At 38.7% G+C, this 25,881-nt stretch overlaps 1 protein-coding gene across 1 annotated transcript in view; it reads right to left on the reverse strand.

The window, feature by feature from the left end:
- ABCC8 (ATP binding cassette subfamily C member 8) overlaps positions 1-25,881 on the reverse strand; it is an 81,245-nt gene that overhangs the window by 24,553 nt on the left and 30,811 nt on the right. Inside the window, exons 11-22 of the mRNA XM_027904384.1 lie at positions 23,711-23,751; positions 23,250-23,395; positions 18,701-18,806; positions 18,369-18,479; positions 16,624-16,699; positions 16,427-16,532; positions 11,738-11,773; positions 10,146-10,181; positions 6,753-6,851; positions 5,882-5,966; positions 4,544-4,624; positions 1,838-1,975 (exon numbers count right to left, since the gene is read on the reverse strand). Coding sequence (XP_027760185.1) covers positions 1,838-1,975; positions 4,544-4,624; positions 5,882-5,966; positions 6,753-6,851; positions 10,146-10,181; positions 11,738-11,773; positions 16,427-16,532; positions 16,624-16,699; positions 18,369-18,479; positions 18,701-18,806; positions 23,250-23,395; positions 23,711-23,751 — 1,061 coding nt within the window. The remainder of the gene's footprint in view (positions 1-1,837; positions 1,976-4,543; positions 4,625-5,881; positions 5,967-6,752; positions 6,852-10,145; positions 10,182-11,737; positions 11,774-16,426; positions 16,533-16,623; positions 16,700-18,368; positions 18,480-18,700; positions 18,807-23,249; positions 23,396-23,710; positions 23,752-25,881) is intronic.

Here is a 25,881-nt window from a genome sequence, read left to right on the forward strand (position 1 = left end):
ACAGGCCATTAGCAACATAAGATGTTAGAGTTCCCCTACCTCCTAAAAGGAAAAAGGCTTTTAGGAACACACTGTGTGCAGATGTTTTGCCCTCATTCAGGCAATTAGACATGAGCGTGCTGGCTCCCTCTGTTTGATACTGTAGACTAATAAGGAAGAGCTAGGGAATTTGAATCCGTAAAGCTTTAAAAGCATAAATTGTGGACGCAGTTTGAAAGGAATTATATATGCAAGACAAAGTCTGAAGAAAATGGTTTCCAGGTTTGTATCAGTGTAATTACATTATATTCACGGTGTAACTCCCTTCACTTTAGGTTTGACAAGGAAATTGCAAAATGAGGCGTGCAGATTGCAAACCCACGTGACATCATTAAAAAATAGTTAATGCAGTAGTTATTTTTCTCTCTACCTGGAAGCTCAGAAATTTCCATGGGTAGGGTGTGGGGAAATAATCTATTTTGCTTCTGGCTAAGAATTTACACCAGAGAAAAGGTAAAAATGGAGCAAACAAGGATTTTTTTGTGGTCAGTTTATTCAGGAAACCTGTAATTGGACTAGACCTTGAATTCTTCTGATGGTTTTGCTACAAAAATTTAGGAGGCCAAAGATAGAAGATAATAAAAATGAAGTATATAAAATACATAAATAAAGATTCACACACTTCCCAGAACACCAATATCTAGAAATGGGTCTGACATTCACAAAGAAAATTAAAATGATTATACTGACTGACACAAGGCCATAACTGTGAATATTTTTAAAAAATGCAAATAGTTAACAATAAAAAAGAAGAAGTTAAGATGGACTTCACAGAGAGAGGAAGAAGGCAGAAAATTACTGTATCCAGAAAGACACTAACCAGAAAACCAGACCTCTGTTGAGAACATTAGTAACTCAAAGGTGTGCAACTGAGGGACAAGGTCACAGCAGACACCATAAAGGACAAATGCTGCCCACCAAAAACATGGTCAGAACAAGATTAATGTCTCTCTGCAGCTTTATACCAAGCCAATATGAAGCACAGGCAGCAGCTGAAATATGATTATTTCTTGAGACCAGTAAACTGCTGCTGTAGTCAGTGCAAGCTGCAGAAGAGAGAGAAGTCCTGCTGGGAGGTATAACTGCAGTCATCAATCACCATGGGCAAGGAGATCTGGGATGCTGGATAACCGTAGCAGAACTAAGTGCAAGGCCAGTGTGGACCAATGAAATAAAAAAAAGCAATCTGAGAAACCAAACTTCCTTCTTCATCTTTGACATTTCCAATTACAAACCTCCATTTTTTTCCCTGTAAACTACAGGATATAACAAATAAACCTAACAAAACAATCAAACACTACACATTTCTTAAAACCTTACCAATATACAAAGGGTAAAGATGTTCTTGATACATTATATATTAGTACTAACAACAAGGAAACACTGGGATTTTCCTTATATTTCCATGTACCTCGATATCCATAAATGAACCTTCTTCTGTGACAGCACAAATTCCTAGTAACATCCCAGCAAAGTCAAATGTGCTACTCAAACATTTCATTGTTTTGAGATTAAAAAAAATGAGCAAAAATTTTCAGTATAACTTAGTGTGTTGGATACTCGATATTATTTTAAATGCAGCCTGCTTTCGTAAGCGTATTAAGTATCAGCTCTATGAAAATGCAACTTATTCAGCTGTTCAAAGATGGGAATCTTAAAGTTATGGCCCCTAACTCACTGGCTAATTTAGAAAAGATCTTTATTATGTATCTTCTCATTAACTATGAAAGTATTATTTGTAGCAAGACATGGTAGTGCCACGTTCTTGCCTCAGAAAAAACGGGAAGAGCTTTCTTACCCAGTCAGCATGGGGTAAGTACTGCAGCTTGTGAGTTACCAGCACAATGGTCCGCTTGTCTTCCCGCAGCATTTTCAGGATCCCTTCTTGCATGAGATGATCACTCAGGTGGATATCCAGTGCAGAAAATGGATCATCCTGTCGTGAAGATAAGGGGTCAGCTTCTAGAGCCGCAACTTCAGGGATTTAAGGGAACTGACAGATTTTAATACCAGTAAAACTAATTAGAACAATACAGACATGCAAAAGAAGCCATCAGAAGATCTAAATTGTGCCGAGGAGTGGTTTTCTTAAACTACATAACACCGAACCTTGACCTGTCTTTTTGCAGTGAGCACTCAGACATATGGTAATGCCACGATTTTGGAAAGGCTTTCTAGAACCTGCTCCCCCCCCAAGATGTGTTCATGGCCCACATCAGCCCACGGCTTCTGTTGGGCTCGAGAAAATGCCCCAGTGTGCGCCTGTGGCAGGTGTCGCATAACTGCTCCAGGGCCAGGGACGTCATCTTAGTTTCTTTCGTACATAAGCCTTCAGATTTTTTTTTTTTTTTTTTAATTCATAAATCAATACTCTATTAACAAAGAATCACGAAAAGGAACAATACTGATCATTTAATGCCTCAGCTCAGATGTTTGATTTATGACCTAGGTTGTCTTATTGAATCAATGCATTATAGGTAATTCATTTAGTCATAAGCTAATCTGTACCATCTTTCCATCTTTTGGGGAACTTGTTTACGTAATCCTATTTATATGGAATCACAAACTTTGTGATTTGATATTTCTGCTTCCAATAGTGATACTGGCTGTAGGATTTATTTAGTATTATTATTTCATACTAATATATTACACTAAACCCAGGCTTTCTTGAAAATCAAATTTTGTTGTTTGTTTGTTTGTTTTTCTCCAAGCGATTGCTGATAAAGTAGGGTTGAATTTTAATTAATTCTGCTTTCCTAATGACATCATTGCCACCAGTTAGTTAGGGAGAGGTATAAGGAAAGAGGCAAGTGCTTTAGAAAATCCCCTTAAATTTTTATTCCCTTAAATTTAGCAATGATTTCTATCGTGACTGTATTAGACACTTTAGTGTTGTTGCTTTCATGCTTCTACAAATCCAAATATACCCAAAGTCGACAGTAAGATAAATACGATCACTGAAATCTTAATAAATCAGAGCACCATAAAATAAAGCACCTAAAAAGTGCTTTTGAAACACTGTAACTTTTAATTGTGATGCATGATTTACTCAGAAATATATATGCAACTGTGTGAGCTCACTGAATGAGAACCTATGTTGTCAGCTTTGCTGCTGCACTCTTCCAATCTAGCACAGCCCTAAACATCCTTCTGTCAGCCCTAAACGTCATTCTGAGCCCTGGGTCTGTGCACAGCCACCTCAAATGTGACGCTGCACCTCTGGGGACGGGCACTGCCAGCTCACAGAACACAAGACTGCACCGTGCAGTCAAGGGCGGCTGCTCATTAAGGCATTATAATGATACATTGATAACAAGACACCTGAAAAGATTCAGTTCATGCTACAGGACTAGGCTGATACGGACTAACAAATAAATATAACAGTGAATGAATGTAATTAAGAATAAAATATGCAATGAATGATCACATGACCTCTTCTCACATCTGCAATTATCACAAGCAGTTTAATGAATATCACATTCATGCTTGAGAGAGAGAAGCTTCATAAGCATTTGTTCACAAAATCAGTTTTAAAAGAACTGACTATTTGCAAATACTAACATAAAGGATTTCTGATTATTTTCTTAAAGTATTAGGAACTGGAAAAAAGATTTGTAGGTGTTTTTAAATTAGCAAACCATAAGAGAACCTGCTACTATTAGGAGGTATTGGGGTGTCCTTCACAAAAGGACAAAAGGGGCAAAACCAAGTTACAGCCTAAGACTGGATCTGCTGATTTGCAGCACCTGGCCCAAAAGCTCTCTACTCTGCTGCACTCTGATCATTGCCTGAAAATACACACAAAACAAGCAATCATGATCAGTCTAATTACAGGGAAAGGTCTAAGTAACCTCCCAGACTTTTAGGGATGACCCCTAATGTGCACAGCTTTTCTAATCCCACGTGACTCATGTCTCACTGTCATAACATCTGGATTCAAACCTCCTTGAAAACTGAGCTAGAGAAGGAAGTCCCAAATTGGAAAGCCATCAAGCTCACTACTTGTGAGTGTGTAGGATGCATCTGTTTTCCCACCTTATGAAGCTGTTATAGCCTGCTCTCACTCCTTTTTCCATAACACATCTGCTGAAGCTGGGACAGGATATACAAAATGCAGTTGAAGGTGGAAAACCAGCTTAGTTTGCCGCAGAAACGAAACGCCCCGGACACGAGACAACTTTAATTTTAGACCTGAGACAGCTTAGGAATTTCATTAACACAGCTGAGACTATGAAATTTCTAAGTACCAAAGCAAAAACAAGGGTCAAAAAGAATTTTCCACATACATCAGCCTTTCAATTTGTAATACCTTCCTATCTGTCTGTCTGCAGCATTTACAAAATGCTTCTTACCTGCAGGCTAGCTAACAACAGATACAAAATCAACAGTGCACATTTGGCTTGGCTCAGTGAAACACAATGTTCGGTGTGTGACCCATGAAATACTCTAAATGCTTGCATCTCGTGCCTCTGCATGGAGCATAAACATAAGGGCACCTACTCACCAGGAACACAACATTTGTCTGCTGGTAAAGTGCTCTTGCCACGCTGATACGTTGGCGCTGCCCTCCAGACAGATTAATACCCTGGAGATAAGCAGGAGAAAAACAATCAGACAGTTAAAAAAGCATCAACTGAATATTCATATTCTGATTGGAGTACCCATAGAAGACTCTCTGGGCAAAGAAACCCAGCGAAACTTTTCAAAAGTGTGGGCCTGCAATCCAGCTGGGAACACAGGACACAAACTTTTAGAGAAGCCAGAGCATTCCGTAAGGGGCTGTACTCCATACAGAGGGACAGGAAATGCTGAATGATTGTGGTGACACAGTGCTGTAGGTGGCACAGATATTCTGCAGGCAGCCTAAACTGCACTTCTGCTGAAAAGTTAGCCTTGTGAGTCTGGCTGTGTGTCCCTGGTCTATTTTTTTCAGTTTACTCTATGTTGTAATACTAAATCAGCTTCATTATATACTTGTAATCAGTAACTGCTAGGTGGGAGGTCAAACCATGCTGACATGGACATTATGGACATTACCTGGTTGCTATTGTACTTCTGTCCTTCAGTCCCCTGCTACCACTCTGCTTTAAGTTACTTAAATTTCCTGTGATCCACCTGTAGTTTCACAAACACCTTAAGCTCTCATAAGCCAGCACTGCTGCCAAAAGATGCTATCCCACCTTCTTCTTCCCCTGTCAAAAACATTTGTTTGGCTACACAATGAGCCTGGTTTGGAACTATTCCTTTTAAAATTAACATGGTAGCCAGTGCAGAGATTAGACATGGAAATGTATCCTTAATTTATCTGTGTGTGGGTGGTTTGTGTATTGGGGTGAGGTGGGGGGGTTGGGTTCTTTTATTTGTTTGTGACAGTGTCAGTATATGTTAGAGTAAATTATTTACAAATCTGTGACTTCTGTTTCCTTTCCTGTCACTCCTTAGTCTTCCCTGATGTGATAAAGCTTCATTTGCTACTGATTAAACACCTGCCCTTTTGTAAATGAAGGGGCTCTAAAAAAAAAATCTATATATTACTTATTTTTATGTTACTTCTAAAGAAACCAAAAAATGCCCTGTAAAGTCAGGATATCGGCGATAGCAGCTGCAGAATAGTCAAACATTCTGATAGCACCACATTTAAATCATTGCAGCTCACATAAATGACAGTGTTTCCATGTTTACTGAGCAATGAGCTTTTCAGACTAATGACCCAAACATACACTTAACTAAAAGATTACCTTTGTTGCCAAATAACCCGTAAGATTTTAAGAACGCCACAAAATAATAAAAATCCCCTCTCTATATTTGAAACAAAAATAGAAGCCTGTAGCTGTTTACTGACCCTCTCTCCAATCTGGGTTTGGTCTCCATGAGGGAGAATGTCAATATCAGGCTGGAGGGAACAAGCATCAATTACTGCTTTGTACCTGCAGAAACACAAAAGGCAATGCAAAATCCACACAGATACTGCTAAAGAAGCACATTTCCTACCTGCAGAGGAACAAAAATTAACCAGCTGGAAAAATCACACGGTGGAAAACATATTTGTTACCCACTAATTGTTCTAATGGGATCTCTTTCAATTACAGGTAAGTAAATAATATTTCAGCTAAGAAAAAGGATCTTAGGTCAGCTTCTCAATTAAAAATGTTAAATAGTTAAACCCTGGAAACACAAACACAACTTCTTCCAAGGCATATTGCTATTCTTTACCATTTAATTTTTTTCATGCTCAGGGCCTTTGTTTCTTGTTTCAATATCCAAGGATGACAGAAAAAAACGTGTGTATGACGTGAATACATTGTCAACCACTTCTTTTAAGGAAGGGGGGGGATGGAATGTCAGCAATTGACATCTAAATATTTTAGGATGTTCGGTGGGCATTTATACTGAGTAAAAAGGCAGCCCATGGATCCTTAACAAACAACATTCCCACTCCCAAACATCTAATGTCTGCCTAGGTGAGTTAAACTAGCCAGTTAGGTGTGGGAATACTGCATGCTAGACAAACATGGTTCTTGGAAATGAAAACATTTGTACACTTAAGTTCAAGTGAGACACTCAGAAAAAACATGGTCAAAGGGGGATTGTCACACTGAGGCAGGTGCAGTATGTTTGTTACTAGAGGGAGATGGGGACCCATGCTTGACCCACACAACTCAATATTTAAGGAAAAGGGAAGTAAAACACATAACAGAGCTGGAACCTGTTACCTCTGTTTGTTAAAAGAGCTTTCAAACGTGATATTCTCTTCCACTGTTGCATTGAGCAACCAAGGCTTCTGGGATGCATATGCTACTGAGCCTCTTTTCCTGGAAAAAAACAACCAAACAAAAAGTTGGTCCCAGCTTACCAGTGCAGTAGGTGTTTTTGTAAACCATTTTCTTGTAAAGGAAGGAACTGGTAATTACTCTTCAAAAACGCTGGCTTTCATTTCTTTCCTTTAAGACAATCAATAGCTCTCCCATTATAGAAATACATAAGATGTCAAATTTCCAACAGAATACTGAAATTGTTCACCCAACTGAATTTCACTTTGTTCCCTCTTTTTCTGCTGTGAAGTGGGTTTGGAGAGGCTGGCTCAGTAAAGCTGCCTCTTGAGCAGTGTGGATGGCAGGAAGGAAATTACGAAAGACTGAATCCCAGCTGTTTGGATAGATTAATTAAAAAAAAATATGGATAGCAGATTACTAGTTAAGCAATACACTTCAGGAGGGCCATTCCAAAAAGATGTTTTAAAGTACTTGAAAATGACCCAAACAACTCCACACGTGCACAAATACAGTTCCCACCACCCTAAACACATTTATTTTCCCCATTCTAATCAGAGAACTAGAGTAACAAAGTAAATGGGTTAAATATTTCTATGCCTATAAAGGGTAGAAAATAGAACACAGACAAAAAACATTTCCTAAACTTCCCTGCATGTAATTGCTCTCAATATGTATCATATTGAGATGTCATATTGTTGTCCCAGAAAGGGACAACTTACCAGGTATAGTCAACAGAATCTTTCCATGCACATAATATTTCACAGGAGTTATTATTATTGCTATTTAAAAATAAAAGTATCTGCCTACTAGTGAAGTAGTAGTGCTTTTGTTGGCTGTGGTGCACTAAGCACCACAGTATGACAGAGCTGGGAGAAAGGCAACATGTTCTGTTAGAGCAACTGATACTGCTGGAAAAATCATTGGCATATCATCATTTTTCCAGAAAATGGCCAAAAGGGGGGATCATACGCCTAAAAGCATATCTGTTTCCTTTCTAGCTGTATCAGCTAATCCAATAAGAAGATAAGATCTCTCACTCAAACGTGGCCTTTGTCTGCTAGACAAGCATTACAGTAGCCTCCTTCTAGTCAGAGCTGAAAGCGATTGAAACTATGAGCTGCCAAAATAGACTTTATTTTTCTTTATCAGTTAAGGTCACTTGCCCTGCTCGTTTTTTTCAGGCTTTTACCAAGCTTGCTTTGAAAGTCGTGATAGGATCCAATTTTCATTGATGACCTGGAAGGACACACAATTCCACTACTCTGCTAACATGCTTCCAAGTTCAAATTTCTGATAGTTCATTAGAATTTAATTAGGTTTTATGAATTTTCTTCACTGAAAAATAAAACAGAAATAACAAAAGAAAAAAAAAGAGAAAAAATTCCCTAGGCAGCACAGCAATGGCAAAATCTAATGCAAAGAGCATTCAGTTCTGCCTCAAGAGGGGAGCATTTTTTCAATTAGTATGAAATTTTCCTACCGATAATTGAGAAAAAAATTGCTCTGAGCGTTCCAAGATGAAGATTTATTTCCCTCCCCTCTTTTTCATTGCTTGAAACTGTGCCTTTGCGGCTCTTAGTTCTCAAGGCCATCAAAAAGTTACTTCTAATTTAGTTTTTGAAAAATAGTAGCCAAGTTTCGAGAAAAAGTCTTTTACAACTTCTGTAAAATGTGTTACTTGTTTGAGTGAACATACAGGCACTGCCTGGTATCGTACTTCATGCTGAAAACCAGCACTATGCCTGGGAATACCAGGAATATATTCTGCTTGTAGGACATCAGTGAGAATTGACTATTGCAAGGAACTTGGAAACAGGCAATGAACTTGGCAAAATTGATCACGGACTTAGAATTGAGTGAGTTCCACCAAATTAATCCTAACTGCAAATTGACACTAGGCTGACATAGATTGTATTTTGACATCAGCAAAAAGTTTGCAAGTGCGTGACCACATGTGAAATCCACTGCATGTCTACAGTGCTGCTTACAGGAAAGAGGCAAACACAACTGTGAGAAACATGTGGCCAAAAATCCAGAGAACAAAATATTCTGAAATGAGGTGTGCAAGACTTGGTCTGAAAGTCTGCCTTGAACCTACCTAAGGTTTCAAACTTATAAGGCTGAATGCAAATAAATGGTTTAGCAGGCAAAGGCTTACGAGGGATTTATTCTGCAAGTAGAAGCAACTGCTTCCTGCCCCCAGAGTGCATAAACAACCATGTGTTTTCATCAATGCAGTATATATTTTTTCCCCTCTGGTACCACAACAGACTAGCCACAGCCTCTTAATTATCACAGAGAGGCAGACGGAAAAATTCAGCCTTACAATAAACAGGGAAAACCTTTCCTAAGCTCCCTGGAGATTATAGCTTGGTCAATATAGAATCAAGCCTTTTCATTAATCATGAATCACATGAATTCATCAATCAGAAACAACATTGTCAAAAGAAACAACATCCACTTCTTTACTGTGCAGGTGACCAAGCACTGGAACAGGTTGTGGAATCTCCCTCACTGGAGATATTCAGGAACCATCTGGATGCAGTTCAGTGCCATGTGCTGTGGGATGACCCTGCTTGAGCAGGGAGGTGCAAGCAGATGACTGTGGTCCCTTCCAGTCTTACCTATTCTAGGATTCTGTGGTTCTGTGAAGACTGTTTGCTCAAAGTTCTTAATCTATCTTCACATTTCATTTTATTAAGTCCAGTAGGGTCAGTACAAGATCACTGAAAATTCATCTAGTTAAAGGGACATTCATACATGAATCTCAGTACCTTAATAAATATAGTAAGTCTGAAAAGCTGGTGATTTAAAAAACAGATGCACTTAAAATGCAATGGAGTTACAATTATACTGGTAGAGGAAATAATCCATTGCAAAGCCTTTCCTGTGTTTTGGGATTGCTGACTACAGTTTTATTTTGCTTATTTTGCACAATTTATTAATTTCTAATACAAGTCAACAACTCAAATTCAAATGTTCTCCAGATATGAGAGAAATATGTGCTGTTCTGTCCTGTATTATCACTGCAGGCACAAAAAATATGGTTTGCTTATTTTCAGCCTGATGGTATTACAGCATTCTGGTATTGCCAGTCCTGAGCATTCAGGAGTATATATTTTTTTTTGTCATTATTAAACTGCAAGGGTCACTTCCTTGTTTTTATTTTAAATCTTGCAGTAGCTGCATACAGAGCCATCCTGCTTGTCTTCTAAGGAGGAAGAACTCATTAAGTGCAGAGGCTTCTGAACAATAACAGTTCAGAACAGTAACAGAATGGCTGAAGTTGGAAAGGCCCTCTGAAGGTTCCCATGAGTTTTTAAAATGTTGTACCTGAATTCCATGTCAACAGGACATTCTTTCTCTGGGCTGCAGAAAACAAACATAAGCATTTTTAAACAACAACAAAAGAATTTTAGACAGTGCAAATAACATCACAAAGTACTATCACTATGCTATAATTCAAAATCCAGCAAAATGACTGCATAACAGAAATAAAAGTCTCTTTATGCTAAAATTCTGTGATGTGTGATATTGACCTAAAGTGGTATTGTTAAAGCTTCTGTTTTGAGAAGTGCTAAACAACCTTGTAGAAAGCCTTCAACAACTGTGAGCAAATCCTCAAGACCTCACAAGACTGGCTCAAAATGCTCTCTCTTTTGAGAACATCGAAAATGTTCTACAGGTTGTTAGAGCAACAAAACCACCTGAGATACTCTTACTGCACTTAACAAACTAGGATTAGCAGAAAACATGATAATGTAGGTAGCTGCTTCATACAGTCTAATATTCTTTCCTAGTTTTTAATATGCCATACTGTTGTGTATGTTATCCTTTGCTGTCTGTTCCCATAACAGTTTTAAACATGTGAATGTCTAATTCTGATCATATTTCTCTTGTATCTTAATGTATCTTTAAACTGGCCCTGAAATTTCATTCTCTCTTACACAGACAGAACTGTGAGATTTTCAAGTATCCTTTACCATGAGGGCTTAGTCATTAGGTACACAGAACTCCCTCCTGTACTGCACACAGGTGGAAGCAGAAGTTTTGCAAGACTCAGTCTGACAACCAGGTAACAAGTCTGTGAATTAAGGTAAATGGGAGATAAGACGCTGATAAATTTGAAAAAAAGGCAGCGGAAGAGCTGGTGAATCACAGAACCAAGAAAATATTCTGGTCAGTAGAAGTCACACAGTTTAGCCTAAGTCAAGAAAAAATTACATTTTTCCTTTGCTGATTTCAGTAACAAAGTTCTCACTGACCCCAGCAGACACAGCATTGTCACTTGTACAAGGTTTATCATTCTGGAGATGCCACACTAGAACGACAACCCAGCGAGAAAGCTTTGTTCTTAGTTGATTTGATAGATATTCCCAGAATTTGAGCTGAGCTATATTCAGGCAAAATAATTTAATCAGGCAAAAATAATTTCCATTCAAGGATCCCATGCCAACAGATGGACCAATCTGCCACTCTCCAGATTTCTCGGTCTATGTGTGCCTGAAGAATGCTAGGTGAGAAAATAAACTTACGTGACAGGATGTAAAAACTGTAGGGTAATGGGGAGAATTTGCTTTAATAAATGAAAATACTTAGTACTATTTTTTAAAGTGTAGCATTAGGGAATAGTCCCGTTCAGACTTCAAGAGAAGGATTTTCAAAGACATACGGGAGAGTTACGATATGATTTTCAAACTCTCCAAACGGCAGTGGAGATAATGCTTTCCTAATGGAAATCCAGCTCTTACTTTCATAACTTGCATAGGTGGTTTCAAAAATTGTACCCTAAGAAAATTAATGCAGTGAAAGTTTCATTGATTTTCAGAATTCTGAAAATCTTAACCATAGATTTTAGAAACCTTTGGTTCCTTCTACTGCAATCGATTTAGCAGGAAGACCGATAATCGCGTACGATACTGTACCTGAAATCTTCCCCCGTCTCACTGTCAGAAGTACAGCTGCATCACAAAGAGAAAGCAAAGATTGTTTACTTAAGTGAACACAGGCAATCTGCCCCAGAAAGAAAAACTATTAAATTCCGCTTAGTGCACAGGCTGCAAACATTACTTATCACAGAGCTGCCGTGCAGCATCTGTTCCTTCTACATAAACTGACTTAATTTTAGCAGGAAAAAAAATTGGTGACTTTTTTTTTCCTTATAAGCATTAATTTGACTCTACAAATAAAATCACCTCTACCCTGTCCTGGAGGTGCTAGCAGATCTGAGAAGTCCTGCTGTGACAAGATGGCAGTTTCATTTAAAAAACTAATTTTCTGGGAAAACAAAATGATAATTCACGATACTGGTTTTTTTCCATGACAGTAAATGCACCTTTGCAGCATATAATGGGTTAGTGTGAACACCAAATCCTACCTTCAGTTGACTTGCAACATACTGCTTTCTGTGTCAGCTCTATCCTTGGGGGAATGTGCCAGTGTAAGTGTGGGCAAGTCAGGGGGACAGACAGGCTTTGTTATTGCTATTTTTGAACATACAAAGATGTTCACAGAGCTGTTTTGACAGGATGACTGGTCATACTTATTAATGATGCTAAATTCAGTTCCAAGGAAAAGACTGAAAAACCTGTGTGTCAAATGATATAAACAAAATCAAGGAGGAACAAAGTCTTTCATGCTTTAAAGAGGACAGTCTCATTAATTTATGCCAACACAATTTGCATATAAATATCCAGGAGAGAAACTTATACCTACAGTTTTTAAGGTTGGCTTGAGACACTTACATAAATTTGTGCATAATAAGCAATGATCATTATCTAAACTAAATTTATTGTATAATCTGAGAGCACCAGCCAGCCACTAGCACTTTTATTCCAAAGGTCAGTGTACCAAACAAAGCTTTTCCACCGTTACCTCGCAGTTCATTGGTCTTTAGTGACTGTGTGAACTCAGTGGCACCTTCTCCAAAAAACCTGCTGCATATCATTAAGTAGCAACACATTCTTTACAGAAACTATCAATAGGTTGAAATACCAAATATATTTTCCAGCCCATTTCATGCACAACACAAGGACCCCGAACCACAAACATCGGTTCCTGCTTCACCTTGAAGAGGGTCATTCTGAATTACCCAGGGAATACGTCAGTAACTTACAACATGCACTATTTGTGCATGACAGCAACTCCCTCTGCACTGTGCCCTTTTCCTACACTAGCCCGTGAGGCAGAAAGCTGTGAGCTCATATAATCCATCACCGTAGCTCAAGCAGCAAAGATCAGCCAGGGTTCCTCACGGTGAGCACAGTTTACATGTGCTTATGGCAGGTGTGCCACTTTGTACCAGTTTCTGCTCAGAAACCAGGGCCAAGCACCACACTCACAAGGCACCAGTGATTCCCAGTAACAGGAGGTGCAGCAGAGCACAGTAACATCCCGACTTCCTCTGCCCAGCTCTTTTGCTATCCAGCCAAAGGTGCCACCATTTTTGTGTCCAAGCATTGGTATATCAATTCCCTGATCTGTGCTTCAGTTTGGTAGCGGGAAAAAAATTATTCTCCAATTGAAGTTTTAGTTCAATCTTTTCAAACCTCTTTTTCCCCACTTTGTTTTATCCCCCCTTTATCCCTTTTCCTGCATACTCCTACCAATTAAGGATGCCTTGATCTCCTACCAGTGCTGAAATGCCAAGGTAATGTATGTTTGATAATGAGGTCTAGATCTAATTTTTCAAGGCATATAGATGCCTAATGACGCAAAGATGAGCCTACTGAGATTTTCAAGCCTTCAGATCTTCATTCCCAACTTAAATTAAGTACCTGGATGTTTCTAAAAACTCCAGTGAACATTTTTTTAAAAATCAGTGTATTTTTTAGGCATCAAAATAACTTTAAAAATTTTGTAATTTGATAAAAACAGTCAACTCCACATCAAGAAGAAAACCTACTTTAACAACCTTAAATTTATCACTTCCTTCACATTATATGGACTCGAGATGCACATGCGAGTATATATATATGTTCTGTTTAAAAACAAGTGATTTTATTTTGATTGAGCAAACTATTTCTCATTTAGGTCAATTTTTTGGTATTATTTACTCCAACAGGACTTGAAATGGGACTATTCAAAGTGAGATACTGCCCAGAAGAAATTAGCATGGTATATGCTATAATTATTTACTCAATAACCAGTCAAATCAATACCATTTACTACCTGTTCAGGATGTAAATAATGATTTATCTGTTTTTGATGATCTGTAATCATTTTATATATTATTTATACTGAGATGTTCTCAGCCTGCTTTGGATAAGAGGCATTAATCTGAGCTGGATCTTCCGGACACACACACCTTAATACAAACAACAAAAAATCACAAATGAGCCATGGCTTACTTCTGATTATCCCACTCCTAGCCCAGAAATAAATCATTATACTTTTTAAGGTTTTGAAACAAATAATTTTTATAAGAAGCAAGCAAAGATGATTTGGAGTTAATCCTGTTTTTGTTCATAAAGCATGGAGTCACAGAGGAGGGAAATTACTTGTGCAAGGTTATCTATTAGACCGAGGGAAGGGACAGGAATAGAATCCAGATTTCCTGAGCAGTGAGAGACATGCCAGCAGGATATACCCTTCATCTTCGTAGCTATGACCTTGGAGGAAGGGAAGGGGAAGGAAATTTGGAGGAGCTAATTCAGGTCTATTCTGTAACGTGAATGAAGCATTCCCCATGAAAGAGCTGCAACAAGGAACTTACTGATTTCGGTGACACATTTCATTGCCTGAGCTAAGGCTGTGAGTCTGGTGATTACTTGATAAGACTACTCTCCTTGAACTTGGGATAATGTAGCATGTTCCTGGTCAGGCATTAGTATTTTCTTATCAAATTAAGGGAGCTTTCATCTGATAGCTTTACAACACAGGTGTGCAGCCCACACTGACTGCATCTATCACTCTGAATAGACCAGGGCACATGGCAGCAGCTCTGAAAGATGAGACAAAACATAATCCGTCCCAGTGCAGCCAGCACTTACAGCGCTCAGATTGTTTCAGCCACAAGTCCCTTTACACATATCTGACAGATAGCAAAGCAAATGTGATAACAACTGAATTTCACCTTGTGATACTTTGGCACATATAGAAGACATGGAAGCCAGTTCTGACCTTTGCATTGTTGTGAAGCACATATTTCTAAGCAAGTGCTATTTAAAAACACAGTCTGATCGGAACCATCATGTCATCTGTTTTAGTTTACCATCAGACATTCAAATTACACTTCTTAATCATGTTATGTCATCTGTAAAAAATTACAGGCTTGCTGAAATGAAATTAGTTCACCTAATAAGGCTGCAGGGATTCTGTATGGTTCCTTACCATACTCTGATTTTCTGCTTAGGGAAGTTATGTTATAATGGATAGCTCACGACATTCTGGAACTTTGGCTTCTGTTCCTGTCTCCCTCACCAGCTGAAAGGGTCACCTTCCTATGTTATATTTTCCACACCTACAAAATAGAGAACCTTCATTCCTTGTTACTATTAAAGCATGTGCAATTCTGAGTAGTATGACTGGCGTACACATGAAGGCTGGATATAAATAGTATCTCTCTACAAACAATCAAGAAATTTGAGAGAATTATTTCACAGAATCAGTGTAGAACCCAGTACAGTGACCATCTATCTATCACACTGTGTGGATTTGACTTATAGCTGCATTGTTGTTCCTTCCTTCCATCCCAATAAGGAAGGAATTACTTTTGGAAACAAAAGTAATAGTTTCTCTAAGTTCTTGAGCAATTTCTTGAGCTTTGCTTACAAATAATCATATCCCAAAGGGCAAAGTGCAGTCTGAATGGCTAGGAAGTCAAATACTGTAAAATAAACAGGCCAAAAACGTTCAGACACGTTGATCAAACTGTGTACTAGAGATGGCAGCAGTTTACCGGAAACCACGTACAGGAGTTGCAGTACATTATACCATCTGTCACGTAGCTTGAGGGTCAAGAGACCAGGTCCCAACAGAAAAGCTGCTGGAGCTCAGTACCATTTTTTTCCTTCCCCTCATGGCTAGTACAAAAGTTAGACACAAAGAAGAATCTATAACTGGCTGTCAGATACAGGTGCTGTGTCCCCTTGGGAAAGGAGGGAAGGACATGACTGACTGACTCCCTCTTGTCAGATCAGGCAGGATGCTGGGGGAGGACCGTGAGGTCACTGCCACTTAAAAGAGACTCGGAGCACACATCTAAGCCAGGGACTATTCCTAGTGAGCCAGTACCTCTTTATAGTTCCATGCAAAGACACAAGCTCAGACCTGAAAGTGCAAATGCCATTCTGTAGCAGCACAACACTTCAAGGTAAATACCCTTGATTCCAAAGTAGTTACAACTTCACTCAGCTTATGTTATTGATGTGCAGAATGCCCAAGTATGGTTATTGCTTCCTACTAATGGAATAGACAGCTTGTTTCACCCTGGCTGGTGATTCTTTCTGATGTGTCCCTCTACCACTTAGAGCAAGGTTTTTATCTTGACTGACTATCTAGAAAATCCCTGACTCCACAGTTTCCCATTATAGATTTTAGACTTTTTCTGCATTATTACTCAACTCAACCTGAATTTTTAAATTAAATTATAATTTTAAGTTAAATGGCACTACCTGCTCCAGGATATGTTCCCAGAGATCTTCTGCATCTCACCAAGTATGGCCAGCAAGAGCGATGACTTACCACAGCCCACTTGTCCTACAATCATTGTTAGCTGACCTGTGAGAGAGGAATGTATATATATAAGATTCTGATTTACCAAATGCCTATGGAAACCATCTTATTCTGTATACTTGATGCAGTGTTGTACCTTGAGGGATTCGGATGTCAATGTTGGACAATGCTGGAGGACCTTCAGGTGTCCAAGTGAAAAATCCATTTGTGACCTACACCAAGATGGAGAGAAATAAGAAACAGAAACCCTGATTTAGAGTTCACTCCTTTTTTCAGCATCATTGACATTTCTGTATTCATTACACTGAGCCTAGGAACACGGTTAGCCTTTGCTCAATACAGGAAATGGATCTTCAAGTGACTGATTTTGTAAAGGCCTGTATATGACAGTCCAAATTCTAAGCAGATTTGCAGAACTTTCCACCATCCATAGATATTGCTGTCTATTATAGTATTTTCCTTTGTATTTCTGATAGGAGTCTCAGATAACTTACTCCTTGCTAGATACAGAAATCTTACAAAAATACTAAAAACAGGAAACAAAGCCTGTTCAGACTTGGAGATTTCCATGGATACTGTGAAAAACAGGAAAAAGGAGACAATTATAAAAGGCCTGGGTTTATACAGGACCATCTCCTCTCACTTTCTCAGAGCCACTGAAGTTTTCAAAGTCTTTCAGCTATACAAGGTACAATAAATTTTCATCTAAGAAGAGTGGAAGGGGAACATTCTATCATACCCTTGAGAAAAACAGATACTCTTATCTTGGGAAACTACTTGAAAAAAATGAGCAAAGCAAGAGTGGTGTTCCTCCCTCTAAATTCCCAAAGGCAGCCAGAGGATCCTCTCTCAGAAAATGCTCCTTCCTGGGCAATGAGTTGCAGACAGACAGTACCTGCACAAGTGCCCTGACCCAGGGTCACCTGTGACAATGATGTCAGCAGATGGAGCCAAAGATTATCGCTGGTCCTGCCTTTTGGTTCTAGCCTTATAAATCCTGTCCTCACAGAGGTTACCTCATTGGCCTCTCCTTCGTGACAAACTCGTCTGTTGTCACTTCAGACTGTCTTTTGATCCAACAGTGCCCCCCCCCTCCCCTAACCCTCTCTCTCAAATATTCCTCTTATTTTCCTGGAAATCTATTTAAGAAGGATCTGCCACCAAATCAGCATGTCTAAAAAAACCCTAAAAGCACTACCAGTTGTCCTACTTAGTCCTATGAAACTGAATTATTCATTCTCTTTTGCTGGAAATGCAAATGTAATAGCAGACTTCCTCAATAAACAGCATCATCACTATAACAACCATCAGGATTTTTATTACTTTTGGTCATTTCCACAGTAAATCAAGAGCATCAGTCTTCCAAGTGGCATAAGCAATTTTAATTTTTTCTTCAGGGAAGTTAGGTCTTTGAGAAGAATGTCCAGAACAAATTATTTTCTATTTTCTTCATACCATTATTGTATACAGGCACTGGAAATGAAAGAAGGAGTCTAGCATACATCTGCTTGGGTCAGACGATCTTTTGAGGTTCCTTTTACTTGGTTGTTCTACATTCTAGTAGATTTTAGTTGATTTAGTTAATAGATCCTAGTTAATTTTTTTGTCATGAGTACAGGACTAATGACTTAGAGACACCAAATAGAAAATTGCTGAGTGGAATCTAGAGGAATAATTGCAGCTAATCACAACACAGAGGTCAGTAGTTAATTCTTGAAAAGGAAAATAGAGACAAGAAAGGTGGAGGTTAATCTCTAAGAAGTGCACAAGTGTCTGACTGTTCACATCAAATGCTGGTTCTTGAACTGAAACTGCCATCAGAATACAAAAGTGACTATTAGTGAGCTAATATAAGTGTTATTAGAGTGACCTTCATATCACCTTTACACAAAAATCATCTGCTTCTGTGATATTAATGGGTCTTCTCATGTGAGAGCTGTAATTGTTCCAGTCCTCCCTGGCAGGCCTCTTGCGGTTAACAACTTTGAGTGGCTGTGCAAAATCAGAAAGACAGAAATCAGCAGTAATTGGTGGCAGTATCAGCAAAATATCCTAAACACAAACAATCACAGCGTGGATGATACAGTTTAGGTTATTAAAATAGAGGTTTTGCAACTGCAAGGAAAAATTAGTAGGAAATGGAAAAGTAAAAGATTTCTTCTGGGTACAAACTACTCAAGCCACTTCACCTGCAGTGAAACAGCTTTACTCACCACTGCCTGGTATTTGCTGTGATTATCTGCACTTCTTAGCTCTGAAGATTTATCATGCTCTTCTCCAATTTCTTCACTGGACAGGAACTCACTCAGTTTCTGCACACTGGAAGGGGAAAAACAGAATCACACGTCAACCTTGAAAGCAAAACTTTTATTCACTGCAATGTTTATTACAGATCACCCTTCTGGTACTTGAACTACTGTCTGCTGCATGGTTTGTTTTCATTTAGTTACAGGTGTAAGAAAATGTCCAATGGGAAGTTGCCAAGGAAGTTTTCAACCCCTCCCTGTTGTCTATTAACAAGGATGATATTTTAACGGTTTGTGCAGATGCTTCTCAAGTCTTGTCTCTTCTGACACCACCAGAGACACTACACAAAGGGTTTTTTTAGGCATCTGGTGGGACACAGACCAGCACAACAGTGGCTTGTTTTAAAGCCACATGCTGAAGTGGAATCGATGTCATTTATGTTACTCAAGTGTGGCATCATCAGTTCTACTGAACAGTCTTATGAACAGTAAGTCTGATGAAATTTGTACGCTGTGAGCTAAATTCAACCAGCTATGATGAAATACGAAGTGCACAAGGTAACATGATAAAGCAATATACCTTAATAGAACACTGTTCAACAGATGAGATATAAAAGGAATCCTGACAACCAGCAACAAAGAAGAAGGCATAAAATCTTCACTAGCTGCTTAAAATTTAATTAGTTAAGAGATAATGTGCCTTTATTAAGACATTTAACAGATCAGGGCATCAATTTTATCTCTGTACCTGGCTTTATAAAACATACCTCTAATCTACTCATGGGGACAGCAAATGAAATTTGTGAAAGAATTGGACTGAATCATGAACTCAACATCAAAGGAACTCGATTAGCAGGAAATAAGTTAAACATCAGTCTTGAAAAGGATAAAGTGCCAGAAGGTCTTAGGTTCCTAAAAATAAATTTATGGACAAGGAGTGAAATAATTGATTTCAATATTAAGCCTTAGGCAAACTGGGGAGAAAGAGGCAAACAATGCCACTGTAGCATAGTGATACGTGGCTATCTGTTAGGAAGCCAATCTTACAAAATAAAAATACACCCGCTCCCCATCCTTTCATTTATTTTGCATTCCAGGGTTTTCTTCTTTGGAAGGAGAATTAGTTTCCTCTAAGTAGCTCATGAAATCACCTCTGCTACCAAAATGGTGTGGGACCACAGTGTTACAAACACTACCTAAGGCAGACTCTTGCACAGTTAGCCCTTGTTCTGCAAGCAGGGATCAAAGTCACCTGAGGACTGCTTAGGAGAGAACTGGTTCTACAGTTTTTCTGTCAACCTGCCTAATTGCTAATGGCAGCTGAAGACTAAGAGATATACAGTGGAGTGAATTCAGCTAGAGCAGGTGCTACAATCTTAACAACAAAAAGGGGGAGAATAACTATTTGGGATGGGATAAGAGGAGCAATAATTAATTCAGGACCAATTTTGGATCAAAATTCCTTAATGGGAAAGTCTATTATCTCAAAGGAAGAGATTAGAAACTCCATCACTAGAGACAGTTATAGCTATTACCACAAAACTCTGGAAAACAGAGCTAGGAATCTTACCTTTTTTGTCCGGTGAACCAGATGTTTAAAAGAACATTTTAAATGTCTTTAAATGGATCGACTGATGCTTTAGATGCTGCCTATGTGAGTTGATATGCAGCTGCACCTGTATTCCCTATACAAAAATTACACTGAATTTTGAATAATTGATCTGAAGGTAGAAAGAAGAGAGAGAAGTCCCCTGTGTATTTGCTTCAGGGTCCAGAGGGTTAGGAAAAGAAGACAGCAAACATACTTGACCATGCATAATCAAACAAGGAGGTGTCTGTATTAAGCCACTGAACAATTTGATTCTGCTCTCTAGTTGTGTGTCAAGGTGGCTGTACTCTACATGCCAAGCCCTCTGCTCAATGCATAATTCTGGAATCACTGTTCCTGTGGCAAGTGCTGAAAAAAACACAGTATAGCTGTGAGAAAATCTTTTGTTAGAGGCAACAGCTCATATTTCAGGATGCCACACTGTTCTCCAAGGATAAAAAAAAAATCATTTTCTCTGCAGAGCTCTTGCTGACAGCGCAATTTCATTAGCACACCAGTATCTCCACGGGGAGATTATTTTTAAGCCACGGAACAGACGTATTGATTAAAACATGGTTATTTGCACAGCTGACTGAAAAGGTGGTTTGAAATTAAATCCAGTCAAATACAGAATGCCACTCTTGCTGCTTAACCTTTGCTGACAGAAAATTTACACTGGACCCTTTGTGCCTGAAGATCTCTCATTTAAGAAATACATTAACTGGCTGCTCAGTTTTAATTTTCAATGGCAGAAACACTCTAAGTATTAAAAAAACCTAAACAAACCCCCGCACTTTTCAAAGAGATACCCAAATTTCTCACCTTCCTAAAGACTTTCAACTGTTCCCCCTCTTAGAAGCAGACACCCAAGCCCCATAACTTGGAAAGGTTTTGGTAATCTTACATGCAACAGAAGCTTTAAGTCTGTGTTGCTATTGGAATCCATCACACAGAGGTTCTGATAATGTCAATGACAATCCATAAGGATGCTTTGCACTTGGGCAAATGTGTAATGATTAAAGATACTGATGAGGTTATCAGTCAGTATTATTGCCCTTGATACCATTTGTCATCAGAGACTGTAGCCAATATTAAAAGAGGGGGGTTTTTGAAGTGCCTGAGATACAAAGCCAGTAATACCCTCTTATTATCCTTTTCACTGGTTTCACTGCTGGATCATCTTCTGTGTCACTTAGTCCCTTTCCGTCACTACAGAAGAAGCTGTTTTGCACACTTCCTAAAACCAGTTAGAATATCTTAGCCTAAAGAAAGCTGAAACACAACTTTGCTAAGTTAGGCCATCTTTTCCTGATCTTACTGACTAGTTATTTATTAGCAGGAAGATGTAACAGCAGGACACATTTATGGCAAGCAAGTATTAGTTGTGCTCAATTGGTGTAAACTCAACTGTCTGCTTTTCCACATTTACCAAACAAGTTAAGCAAGCACGTCTTTGCATGGGTTAAAGTATCTGGCACATGCTTCCAAAATATTGCTCTGAAGGATGAGGCACTCTTATCTAGAGTAGCACCAGCAGCACTATGGAGCAATGCACTCTGGAACACCACCCAGGTGACTGTCATGCAGACAGCCAGGAAGGCAAGGATCAAGTCAGCTTTGTTAGAGTTTGATTCCTGTTGGACTACAAATGCAGGGCAACAGCCTGCTAACAACAAGGTATCTACAGAATAACTCAGAAAGAACTCCCAGCTAGCAACAATTAATACTTAAGTTAATACTAATTGCTTTAGAGTTGTTCCTGCAGCATTGACAGACACAATTCATTTACAAAGAAATCCTCAGACAAGCCAAAATAAACACCCACTACCAATGTGGGCCCTCAGATACTTTGCTGGATGTAAGCTTTGCATGACAATTTGTCGTGACTCCACAGACTACCACAGTAGCTCAAAGCATTTCCTTGGAGCCACAGATGCTCTGAGATTTCACACTCCTTAAGAGGGAGGACACAGCTGTGACTTTGCAGTGTCAGGGAATTTTGAAACAGCGAGGGCAATCTCAGCCTCCTGTTGAAGTCTCCTTTCCACCTCCAAAGCAACACAAAGGCAATTAAGCAAGGGCTGGTGTCCAGTAGCTGCCCCATAGTTTAAACAAGCTCTTCAGACAGCTATATTGGATGTCATAAAGATGTCCTAATAAAGCAAGAAGCCCAACCTGCCTCCCCTATCCATCAGGTAAAGTTACAGTGCACAGGAAAAAGCATTACGAGGTTTTTACACTAACTTGTTGGTACTTAAGTTAAAACTCCCAGTGAAACAGCAGTTCTGTGGCTGTTCTGTTGGTTGTTGTTTCAGTTTTTAAAGGCTCAAACTAACATGTTCATAAGAAAGTAAAAATTCATCAAGTCTGGAGTAGACATTTAGTCATTACCTTGATCTTACACTTAATAGTGATTTTTAGGGGTTTTTTTGTTTGTTTGCTTACTTGTTTCATCTAACTTGCCACCAATGGGCAGTCTCTCAGGCAGAGGGGTGGAGGCTTAGCAAAACCCAAAAGATAACATACTGAAACACATGTGCTTCTGTGATTACCTTTCACCCTTCTATGTGCTTGATGGAGGGAAAATGTTTGGGTGATTTACAGAACTAAATCTTCAGTAAATTTTCACTTCCTTTCTTGTTACCACACACCTGTTGCACGCAGTACCAACGTAGCTCAACCCATTCTACGCAACAAAGCACCAGCTGTGCACCACAAAATATTGCTTGTGACAATTCTGTCAGCACAGAACTTGGCCCACCTGCTACAACCAAGGAAATCAAGCAAGGTAAAAAGTTGGGAAGCAGCTTACAAGAGCAGATAAATAATCACCAGGCTATTTCTAAACTTGAAATTGTAAAAGAGCAATGCACACATTCTCAAAAATTAGAAAGGTAGTTGCAAAGATATTAATTTTACAGTTCTCACCTTACTAATGCTTTGACAGTGGATCTAACTACACTGGAGAGCAGGAACAATGGAGACACAAGAATATGAAAGAGGGAAATGGAGGCAAATGCCACTGATGGGAAGAAGTCAGCCTTTCTTGTCAGATGAGCATGGACAACAAATGTCTACAAAGAGACAAAACAAACATCATCATCAGTGCTTTGCCATAAAGAAGGAAACAAACAAAGACTTCATATTGCACAGGCATTTCATTTACAGAATCTTAATTTATACTCTACTCTCTTAACATTTTGGGAGTGTGCTGCATATTCCAGGCTGCTTCTGATCCCAGATGACAAGTGGGCATTTTCCATTCTCTTCCAGAGTAACTGCAAATTTGTAGCAGGTTTGCATGCTGTTTTCCTCCTTCCTCATTTCCACATCACTTATACTTGAAAATGCAGTCATAATTAACACTACTTAGAAAAGTTCATACTTACTGTAAGTACAGCTGCAATTGGTATTGCTGCATTCATAAAGACTGTAAAAGAAAACACACAGGAACATTTAGAAACAATTTCCATTCAGACATGCTAAATTTTAAAATACTGTTAGTACTGGTTTACACTGGTATTTTGTAGGCTCAAGATAGGAAAAAATGCACAAGTATCTACCACGTGAATACACTGTTTTAAAATGCCTACAGTTTACCTTTCTTTATGTCACCAGAGCTGGGGCCCCCTCAGGTTTTGGGACGTAATTCAAAGGATAAGGAAAGACTGGCAACTCTGCACTGTATTGTGAACTTAACTTGGAGGGTTTACTCATAATTACTCCTGCTTTGTCAGGTTTGGATACTTTATAGTATCCTCAGGAGCTCTATACAGTACCTTCTAATGGCACCTAAATGTGGTAGAGCTTAGATTTCAGCTGGGCTTTGAGTTATTAAAACACAAACAATGAACCAGTTTCCTCCCTGACCTTGAACAGTGTCTGTCTTGGTGCCCTGGACTCCCTTCTATGGCAACCCTTAGACTATTCACGCAGCATTCAGAGGTTATTAAACAGATGCATGGGGAGAAGTAAGCAAATACTGTTTCTATACAGGGCCCTCTCTTAGATCAGGCAGGAATACGGGTTAAGAGCACAGTAATAACCAGTTATCCTCTGGGAGCTCGAGTCAGAACTGGAGCTATGATCTTACCCTGCATGTCTGTCCCCTCTTTCACAACCTGAGGATATTATTTAGCCATCATCTTTTAAGTTTCGACCTTCGCTCAGCTGTATTTCATGTAAGTAAACCATAAAGAGAAAGAATATAGAATTTATGGTTAAAATGGAATTCAAAGATCAGTACAGATGGAATGGAAAAGAAGGGCTAGCAGCTTGTTTTGTGTTTAAACTGTGCCTGTTTTTCCTTCCTACTGGGTATATTGATGTTCAAATAGCAAAAGCTCTTCCCAGTTACTTCATCTGAAATGAAGTGTCATCACTGGACCCACAAATACTGTTTGGCCATCCTTTTCTGGGCAAAAGCCCCTGAAGGACGTTATATACTGTCAGATGTTTCTTTTACCTACATTTAGATGATATTTAATAAATCCTGTAACATACTTATAAACTCTGTACTCATGCTTATATAAAATGGCTTTATTTCATACCTGTTTTATACTTTATAGCTTTATTTTTTAGCTTTATTATAACTATTTATTGTTATTTTGTGTAGCTCTAATTCTTTGAGAGAGGGGAATATTTGAAAATATGGGTATGTTAACGTGTGCAATTCCAAAATAAAAGCTTAGCCTTTGAAAAACAAATATGTATTAAAGCGTAGAAATTAATAGTTTACACCTCACCCTAGGGAAAAAAAACCCCAAACTGTATTTTTCTGGGGAAAGTGTTCTTTCTGTGTTGGAATAAAAAGCAGCTTTAGGCCAGACTCTCATTTCTCCTAATGATTCTACTTCCTAACCAGTTTTCACACTTGGCATCAACTTGAGCTGGTTACAGTACAGAAATTTTGAAAAAGGGAAATTTGCTGCCTGCAACTATGTCCTTTTAAAAATCCATCAAATCATTGCCTTTGCAATATGCCTTTGAGACGGCTGCAGTAAATGAGTTTGCTTTTGGGAATGAATCTGATGAGAGAATTTGGCAAAGCTGGTAAACTTCTCAGAGATGGATGCTGTTCTTCTTCTGCCTACAGTACAAGATCATACCTGCCAAATATGAAACTGGATGGATTAAATATTCTGTAGGGTTGGCAAAGCACGCTGCAGATAAGGCATCTAAGGTACCCGGTGGCTGTCAAGAAGTTGATCCGAATTTTGCTATTATGTGAGATCACAAGTACATCCAAGGACTTCACTTCCAACTTCTTTCAAGCAAACAAATAAGAGTCATTGGAATTTGGAGTTATTTTCCTTTTATTATTTTTTTTCAACTTTGCAAGTGTCCAGAATAATAAAATATTTTCTAAAATTAATTTATTTTGCAGCAAAGACTTTTTTTTTAATTAGATCCAGTCAAAAGTACTTTGTTACTGGAAAAAGGCAGACTGAAAACTGGGAAAAATGTTCAGCTGGTTTTGAATATTTTAGGGTAGTAACTCATGTTATTTTCCTGTAAGAAAGTCTGGACTTATTTTGTTTCTTACAGATGAGGCAAAAAA

The sequence above is a fragment of the Empidonax traillii genome, unplaced genomic scaffold, assembly GCF_003031625.1.
Source record: "Empidonax traillii isolate 1590-97213 ecotype Southwest subspecies unplaced genomic scaffold, ASM303162v1 scaffold1050:size236492, whole genome shotgun sequence".
In the NCBI taxonomy this organism is placed as follows: domain Eukaryota; kingdom Metazoa; phylum Chordata; class Aves; order Passeriformes; family Tyrannidae; genus Empidonax; species Empidonax traillii.